This window comes from Colletotrichum truncatum (assembly GCF_014235925.2).
Source record: "Colletotrichum truncatum strain CMES1059 chromosome Unknown Contig_0009, whole genome shotgun sequence".
Taxonomy (NCBI): Eukaryota; Fungi; Ascomycota; class Sordariomycetes; order Glomerellales; family Glomerellaceae; genus Colletotrichum; species Colletotrichum truncatum.
This window is the reverse complement of record NW_027222406.1, coordinates 2,739,458-2,748,709: the sequence shown is the minus strand read 5'-3', so window position 1 is coordinate 2,748,709 and position 9,252 is coordinate 2,739,458. Positions and strand designations below refer to the sequence as shown.

The 9,252-nt window shown below is 49.7% G+C and overlaps 3 protein-coding genes across 3 annotated transcripts; 1 reads left to right on the top strand and 2 right to left on the bottom strand.

Annotated features, from left to right (window-relative positions):
* Positions 1-1,285: 1,285 nt before the first annotated feature.
* Positions 1,286-2,688, top strand: CTRU02_213294 (tyrosinase central domain protein; the record flags this gene model as incomplete). Its single annotated transcript, XM_036730911.1, has 4 exons — positions 1,286-1,515; positions 1,577-1,826; positions 1,883-2,348; positions 2,405-2,688. 4 exons carry the CDS (start codon positions 1,286-1,288, stop codon positions 2,686-2,688), a joined length of 1,230 nt encoding a protein of 409 aa, XP_036577441.1.
* Positions 2,689-3,211: 523 nt separating this feature from the next.
* On the bottom strand, positions 3,212-3,956 carry CTRU02_213293 (uncharacterized protein; the record flags this gene model as incomplete). Its single annotated transcript, XM_036730910.1, has 3 exons — positions 3,212-3,637; positions 3,691-3,828; positions 3,915-3,956. 3 exons carry the CDS (start codon positions 3,954-3,956, stop codon positions 3,212-3,214), a joined length of 606 nt encoding a protein of 201 aa, XP_036577440.1.
* Positions 3,957-4,954: 998 nt separating this feature from the next.
* Positions 4,955-6,909, bottom strand: CTRU02_213292 (sodium calcium; the record flags this gene model as incomplete). The annotated part of the gene is made up of 4 exons (XM_070206014.1): positions 4,955-4,991; positions 5,050-6,143; positions 6,195-6,411; positions 6,512-6,909. Coding segments are annotated over 4 exons (1,746 nt in total), but the record flags the coding sequence as incomplete, so codon positions are not given.
* Positions 6,910-9,252: the final 2,343 nt, after the last annotated feature.

The following is a 9,252-nucleotide window of genomic DNA, read 5'->3' as shown; positions in this document are numbered from 1 at the left end:
TCTGTCAGTTGCCAAAGTGAAAAAATGTGAACTGATGGACGGCCGGCGCCACAGTCAGGTCAAGAGTCTACAGCGGGAGAGGCGTTTAAAGGAAAATAGTTCATGTGTCATATTCAAGATACGTTTAGACTATGTTACCCGAGGAAGTGACTACACCATGTCAAGGTGAGACTCAGATCAGCCATATGAAGTTGACAATGGCCGTCCTGAAAATTTGGATACCATGGACGCCATAGTGTATGCCTATGCGGTTTCCAATCGAGCCACTTCTTCGTGCTACTTTCCTTTTCTGTAAAAAGTCTTCATTTCAGCTAACAGACAATGATCGCTTCGTGGGCGAGTATGCGCCGGAGAAGATGCGCCCTGGTCCTTCTCATCGCATACACGCCAGCTGGTTGGTGGCATTACCCATGACAACATGTATCAAAACCTGCGATACGGGGGTCCTGGAAATCCCAGGGGAGGGGGTGGCATGCGGTTCCCTAATGTCATGAAATCCACCTTGAAGTGTGGTTGGTTGTTGGTTCTTAAATGCAGCTAAAGGAACTCCTAGGAGACTAACCTCATTTTTTACTAGGGTTCCTAGCCATTCCAGAACCTGGGGAAATTTATCTTTCTTCATCCCCTCTCGCTTGTCCCAGCTAGCCTTCGGGTGCAGCTCCACAACCGGTAAAGGGCTGGACATGGTAATCTAGCTGCCGGCCTACGACTGGCGCGGGCCGTGAGCCGGACGATTAATCCCGGTATAGGCCTTGCATGACGAAGTTTGCTACGCCGCCGCCTGTTCCGTACTCCTTGTCGCGGACCACCAAGAGACCAAGCATCTCCAACGGCCTCCGCCTCCCACTTCCCTGCGTCTAGTGGGACTTCTCACATCTCGTGCATTCCTAGCGCTGATAACGCTCGGGGGATATTCCCCAAAGGCTTGGTGTAAGAACCCTGCCGATATGGCTTCGTCCGCTGTTATGTTGGTGGCGATGCAGGAAATGCGTCTTTTACGCGATATGATCCACGAAAATCCTCAAGGATTATCGACATTTTGAAAAGTGGTGTCCGGGATGGACTGGCGAGGTCCTTGGCCTCATACGTTTGTTGAATGTGGCTGCGACTGAATGCAGTTGATACGAGAGCAACCACTGGGGCGTGAGAAATCTATATATCTGGCACATGGTTTACACCTCCTGCTGCAGAACAGTCTCTTGTGCCCTCAGACAGCTCTTCTGTTCAGTGATAGACATCAACCCGCCCCCCTTTTCTCGGTTCAAGTTCCCGCCAGCCATCCATCATGCACGCTTTGTCTCTTGGCATCCTCGCCCTGCAGACGGCCTCTGCCGTCCTGGGCAACCCGCTCCCGCAGACGGATGCCGGCGCCATCGCCGCTGCTGAGGGCGTTGACGAGTTGGCAGCCCTTGCCCGTTCTGCCTACGAAAAGACCGAGGAGCTGCTCAACAGCGGCGACCTCCAGAAGCGTGGGAGTACCTGCAACCTGGGAAATATCAAAATCCGTAAGGAGTGGTAAGTAAAAGATGGTCACGATAGCGGCTTAGACGGCTTGACTGACCTTGATCTATCACAGGGGATCTCTCAGCAAGAGAGAAAGACTCGACTACGTCAAGGCAGTTCAGTGTCTCTCCTCCAAGCCCGCACGCACTCCCTCCGAGGTGGTTCCCGGTGCGAAGACTCGGTTCGATGACTTCGTTGCCACCCACATCAACCAGACTTTCACCATCCACGCGACGGGAACCTTCCTGTCTTGGCACAGACAATTCACCTGGCTTTATGAGGAGGCGCTGAGAGAAGAGTGTGGTTACACCGGTACCCAGCCGGTAAGCCAAGCTCCCAAACACTTGACGGGTTCGGTTCGGCTAATATGAACAAATAGTACTGGGACTGGACCAAGTCTGCCATCACAGGACTCGAGAAGTCGCCCATCTTCGACGGCAGTGAAACCTCAATCTCCGGCGACGGAGAGTTCATCGACAACAAGGGCGATCTCATCCTTACCGATGGCGACGGCAACGAGATAACCCGTCTCCCAACCGGTACCGGTGGCGGCTGTGTCAAGTCTGGCCCCTTCAAAAACTTCACCGTCAACCTGGGGCCTGTTGCCCTGGCCCTCCCTGGAGGCGGCAGTGAGATGAATCCCGAGGGATTGTTCGCATACAACCCCCGCTGTCTCAAGCGTGACCTGACAACCGAGATCAACCGCCGGTACTGCAACGCCACGGCCGTGATCCGCAACATTGTCAACCCCCGCGACATTGCATCCTTCCAGGACATGATGCAAGGTCTCTCCGCGCCCGCAAACATGCTTGGAATCCACGGGGGAGGCCACTACTCTTTCGGAGGTAAGTCTTTGCTGATGTACCACTCTAAGATAGAATCCATGCTGACAAACACGTAGGTGACCCGGCTCGCGACTTCTTCACCAGCCCCGGCGACCCCGTCTTCTACCTCCATCATGCCATGATTGACCGCGTTTGGTGGATGTGGCAGATGCTTTCCCCTTACGACCGCCAGTTCACCGACAAGGCCCTTGCCGGTACCAACACTTTCATGAACCTCCCGCCTAGCGCCAACACTACCTTTGAAGACATCCTCGAGTATGGCTACACTACTGATACCAAACTCAAGGTTGGCGATGCTTTGAGCACGGTCGCCGGTCCCTACTGCTACATTTACCTTTGAGAGATGCTGATACGGGACTGGGACATGTAGAGTAATAGAAGAGAGCGGTTGCTTGGGTTCCTAAGAGCCATCACATAGAGATAAACTTATAAACATAGTAATCAATAATGATTGAATTTGGAAGAAAATGAAGCCAGTGTTTAGTACACTAATGATAAAGCCGGCATGATTTTCAGTCATTTTATCTAATTTTATTGGCCATTACTAAGTCGGCATGAAATCATATGCCTCACACTTGAATAACAAAGCCGGGGTGGCATTAATGACCTTCACTTTTCAACTAGGTATGGCACAGAACAAGGGAAGAAATGTCTTGACAGAGACTTTTGTCGTGTGATATCTATTTCTTTCAAGAAATCACACCTTTACATGCATTTTGTGCTCAAGAAATCCAGCGGCTGTTTGGTCGTCTCCAAGCTCTCATCCTTCCCAGATCCAAGCATGCAAACATAAACCTCACCGCACTTCCGATTTTGCTCAAGACAATGATATAACCATAGAGTGAGTAAGCAGTGATTCACCACTACTTTCCACCGATGGATCCACCCAGGCTGGTGTCAGGCTTCTCCTCAGGCTTCTCCTTAGGATTGACCTTGAGCTTAACCTCAGGCTCGTCCTCAGGCTCACCAAGAGGCACCTCCTTGAAGTCGCCAAGGTCTTTGTCCTTGCTCATGCTGCGAGCAAGTAGACGGTGGTACTGGAGAGTAACGTAAGCCAACTGCTCACGCAGGCGACTCTCCTGTTCGTTCTGCTTCATCTTGGTAGCGAAAGCATCGGCATGAACCTTATTAATGAATCTCTGGAGTCGCTCCTGTTCACCCTCGAGGGCTCGAATCTTGTCGCCATACTGAGAGTGGAGCTCAGCGGCAACGGCGCGAACGCGACCGTTTACATCCTCGGGGAAGTCAACCAGCTCCCAGTCGGACATGCCATTGTCCCTTTCGTGGGCCTTGACGGAGTTAGATTCATCAGCCTAAAGGACGACATTTTTTCTTCACTCACCATCTTCTTCTTGGCCTTCTTGATCTTCTTCTCCTTCGCGGGGAGGCAGTCGACTGGGTGCTCGGAAGTGACAACAGAAGAACCCTTCTGCGCAGAGTTCTCAGACATTTTATCATCAGAACCCAGAGAGATAACCTTCTAGGGAAGTAGCTTTTGTTAGTGCGGGCTCCATGAAGGAGTTGTGCAGGGGCAATCAGCAGGTAATTCAAGCCAGGGACACTCACGATGCCACCAACGGTACCGGCAGTCTTGATAGGCTTGCTCATGTTGGCGATCGCTGGTTCAAAGACGGTTGTGATGGTTTCGGTGTGTAGTATCGCCTAATTTGAAGGCAAGATGGTGGTATTCTTGGGGGTAGACGGGAGTTGTGTAGAGGAAGAAAGAAGAAGGCGTGGATGGTGAGTTGAAAAGGAGAGGTTGGCGTCAAAGCTTGGATACGTAGGGTTTTCCCGTTTTTCGGAAAGAGGCTGTAGATATTTACAAAAGGTAAGGAGCGACTTTGCTGGATAAAGGCCTGCCTGCCTCTTCAATGTGTTTGATTGTTCATTGACGTGCCTGAATCACGTGCCCAAGGTTGAATTTCTCACGGCCGCCAGAAAGTGTTTTTATATTTAATTTAGGAAGCTGCAATAAAGAATTTCTCTGCGTCGTCGTTACCTTACTGTGTGATAAGTGGGTGCCTAGTGAAGGTCAGCTAAAGGTACTTCTAAATAGACTTACCCTACTAAGACGAATATCTTCCGAATGAGGCTTTCTAGGCTCATTTATTAACACTCATTGAATCCTGCACTTGTGTAGCAGCCTCCCAGCCTTGTAACGGCCATGATCGATAGTAATTATTAGTGATCTGTTCTGTGTAGGCATATAATTCCACATTAATCAACGTTTCCGTCGTTTCCAAATCTTCAATTACTATACATAACCTACCTCCTTTCTCTGCCTCATCCTCATAGTTTTCTTGCCTTGGCATTAGTTTGCTTCTTTCTTTCCACCTTTTCCATTATCTGTCACTACTTCTCGAGTTCTCACATATTCGCACTGTTGCTGGTGATGGTCCTCGTTATTTATTTTATTATTGATTATTATATATGTGGTTTCTTTGGTATGCTAGATTTCAAAACGCTTTGCGGAAAGAAACAAAAAACATTACGACTTCTGCCCGCCAGGTTTCCCGTTTGGTGGTCGGCTTGCGACGAAAGGGATACCTTCCTGCTTCCTTGCTAACTTGAGCAATCCACCTGAGCAGAGCATCAGGCAGTCTAAGTCAGCCATCAACCTCAGGTGACAGATACGCCCCCAATCTGTACGCACTTAGCACATGTCTCTCCGGATGTCACTTGCGAAAAAGTCAAAACTCACCCTATTATCATGTAGCACGCACACATGATACCACCCTTGAGGCTGCCAGCCCGCAAAACGCCATTCCCGTCACCCGATATGAACAAGCTCACCAGCAGAGCCGTTCCCATCAATGCTGCTACTTCGAATAAGTTGAAGTCGAGGATCAACTCGCGAGACAAAATCCAACTCGCAATGACCGTCAACGGCGCTACGCAGAGAGCGATTTGTATTGACGATCCGACTGCCACTGCAACAGCGAGGTCCAGTTTCTCTCTTGCTGCAACGGTAACTACCGTGACGTACTCCGCAACGTTGCCGATGATGGGTAGGATGATGAGGCCAATGACGGTTTCTGAGAGGTGTCCTTGATGTGTTACCTCGTCGATTGTACTGACGAGGAATTCGGCGCACATTGACATCAATGCGGAGCTAATGATGAGGACGAAGATGGGTAATAACCTTTCCAATATCGTTCTATCGGGTCTTGTCTGCTCGGCTCCAATGTCGTCGACTCCTTCGCGAGTCCTTCGAAACAGCCGTGAGTTTGCCAGCCCCCGTTTTGGCTTTCTTTGATGTCTTGCGCCTGTAGAAGGTACATGTTGATGTGGTCTTCTCGGGTTGGCGGCTGTAGAAAACGGAAGGGAACGGGTACTTTGCGTCAGAGGGTCGTCAGACGTTACTCTTTCGCCATCTTCGCGACGATTCCAATGTGTTCGGTTCGAATTTTCTTCTGGTTTGCCGCTTTCGGATCCCGAGGACACGAAGTCATCGTCATCGTCATACTGTGCCTCATACTGTTTCATTTCAACCTCTTCTTCCTCTCGGCGACTTTCTGTATCTCGGTTTGCGTGGTGGATGCTTCGAAGAGGGATAAGCGCTTCTAATGACTGGCGGGCACCCCCGGAGTGTCTAGCTGGGGACGTCGGCGAGCTTTCGAGGTCAGATGAGTCCTTCGGTGAGGAATGATAGCCCTGAGTGATGGAGTGTGTTCTGAACTCGTGAACGAAGTAAAGAATGTAAATGAAGATTACAATCAACGCGGACGCTCGGCTCATTTTCAATATTGCTGCGCTAGCGCCCTCTGCGCCACTGAAGGTGTGGTGGAAGGCCGCCTTTCGTTGTAAGCTGGATACTACAATTATGTCACCTTGATTTTGACCTACCGGTATGAGAAACACAAATACTGATACAAATAGCAGACCGCTCAAGAGTTGCGTCTCCGCGACATTTAGAACAGGAAGGTCGTGCCAAAGCCCATTAACACACAGCGCGGTACCAAGAATCAATAGCAGATTAACAAGGATGGAACCAAGAATAGACGCTTGCACAACATGAATCTGGTTGTGCTTGAGGGCGACGCTAGTCAGATCAGTCGTCGTTCTGGCATCGCCGCATTCGCAAACATTGCGGACTTACATGCTGCGGCAAACAATGACAGTCAGTAACTGCGATAGCTTCCCTTCACCAGTGCAAGACTTACAATAGAATCAACTCGACAATATTTCCCAAGCTGATATTCAAAAACGCTCCTATCGTGTCTCCGGCATCGTCGGCAATCCTCTCGGTTGCCCCGGTGAGCAAGGATGACAGTGGTATGATGGCGATTCCATTGAAAACAAACACCAGGACTGGGCTGGCGCCAGACAAGTACAAACAAAGGCCGACTGGGACGAAGACAAGGAGTATGTTCAGCCAGGAAAAAAGCATCGTTTCGCGGAGGAACTTGGAGGCTTTTGCCATGTTCGAACGAACGCCGCCTTCCTTTTCATCGATGGAGACGCAGCCTCGGGCTGAGTCAGAGTCCGAAGAAGCCGGGCGGGTCCCGGATATTGGCGACGGAGTGGCCGGGAAGCATAAATCCCGAAGTCGCCGCCACGCATCTGATTTCCGTTAGCGACATCACTAAATACCGAGATTAACATCAGCCTAGCTAGCCTTGAAAAAATGGTCTGATGGAGTTTCCCATGGCCAACAGTCAAGTGGCCCTGTTTTTTTTTTTTGGTCGGAGGTGTTTTTCGACACTGCGATTTTCCAGATGCGTGGACTGGGAGAGTTTTCGTGGGCGGTTTATGCTTCATGACCTTGTGCTCTTCATCTCTTTGCGCTTTCCCGGAATCGGTATCACACCGGAATATCCGGGAGGCATCCAATTGCTATATTTCTGCAAAGGAGTAATGTAGGAAGACATGTATGAGCGATTTAGAAATTGTAAGGGCAGGGCGAGGGCGAGGCGGGCAGCGGGGTGATCCTTTTAGTACTCGCTAAATCACTCATAATTTCCGCATTACGTCTCGATCCTGTTTGGACGAACCGTACTATAGAAATTTTGAGGTTGTATATGGCTAACTGTCGATATGTGAACATTGTGTGGTGGATTGCTTGGCGTGACTTTGGCTCCTTTTTGCTGATCTGACCGCTTCGGCTCTTGCGGCTGCCCGAGTGATTATGCACTTACGTTGTCCAAGCCAATCTACGAGCCCGGCTTTTAATGCGTTCGCGTTTCCTGATACGGTTACTCATTGCGGGGATAGCTTTCGGCTCACAATCCCAAAGGGGTCATGGAACTTTCTGTATTGATGTCATCTTCCATTCTCGATTGTCTTCTCACCTGTCAAATCAGGGTATGCCGTACTACCACGTCCTGTTGGGTAGTGGAGGCAAAGGCGTGAGGACCCAAAATAAGCTTAATATATGAGGTACGCCACTTGGGGTAACCTGGTTTACCCTACATTTTACTCGCAGGTAGTTGTGTTCTAGTATCGGTCCCAAGATGCCAAGAGAATTGAGGCTCTCACTTGATAAAACTCACGGCCCACTGATGATGAGCTGAAACTGCACATTGCAATCCGTACTGAGTGATTATGAGACATTTGCCCACTGCTTCTCATCGTGTCGTTACTTCATCTGTGCCAGCAAAGCGGTTTGTATTGGATTATTGTTGATGCTCACTCTGTTATGTGCTATGCCGTTATCCCTACTTAAGTACAGCCAAGCAACAAGCGGACGACTTGTTGTCGCGTATTCTTTTTCGTGTTTAGTTCAATGGGATAATTAACACCTCTGTCTTAGTACGTGCTGGAGGCTGGTGTGCGGCTGTTGCGGCAACCCTGTAGGCGGGGTCCGGCCCTTCACACACACTCATCAAACTTTGCAGCCATGTTGGATGGTTGTTTTAAGCTCATTTCTCCCTCTCGTGTTTGCAATTTTGCGATACGTGATTCAGTAATCATGGGCTAGCAAACGATATGGACATCGATACCAGTGCATAGGAAGATTTTGAGGTGCTATGTGTGTTCATAGGACCGATTTAGCTAGTAGGGCAGCTCCAGCAAAACAACAACAGAAGCCTTTAAGAACAGACTCGAAGGAGTTTCAATGGCTCCTTAAAACCTTGATCAATCCCAGAAAAAAGACTTTCAAAACATGCAGCTCATCACCTACGCTAGATGCATAGTCTAGCTAAGCCATCAATGTCCAAACAGCACTAACACAACTGGCTTGGCGGCAGATCTATTTCCTCAGTACCGGAACAGGTCTTGGCCCAGACTGGCCATCTCCATTACCCCAGATGAGAATACACGATTCTGATTAAGTAAACTAACACGGTCCCATCTGCCGTGTCAATGCCCTATCAGAGTCAATTCCACCAGCAGGAAACACGGCCCGTCAACTGGTTTGACACATCGTTACCCCACGCCAGTAAGTTAAGGGATCCCTGCCACTGCCGAGATCTTGTCCAGCACAGTCTCCTCCGCCAGGTATCAATGGTACTTGCCCGTGCGTCTTTAAACCCATTTTGCGAGTTATTTTCCAACTATATTTCCAGTACTAGATATATCATGTTTCAAAGAAAGAATATCGGTGCTTGACTGCGAATCTGTTACTGTCGTGTCATGGAGAACTCCCCGCCAAGATGGAAACCCGCTATAGCTCAGGGACCTCCCCCACAGAAGTGACCTTCTACCTCCCATCCGCCCAACAGCCGTCGGGCCAGCTGTGGCCGACATGCCTCGCCCACGAATCACCGTCATCTTATCCCGACGCAGGAATGCCCCTCCATTGAAATCGCATCTTTGTCGGCTCCAGGTATCAACACATGATCGTATGGTGGGGTTAGGCGTTGCCATACATGAATGAGGTTTGTTGTACGATGTATAGCTCAACCTACGTCCAGAGGTGACCCAACCTGTCCTTTTCCTCTGCAACAAACAGTCAAGCATC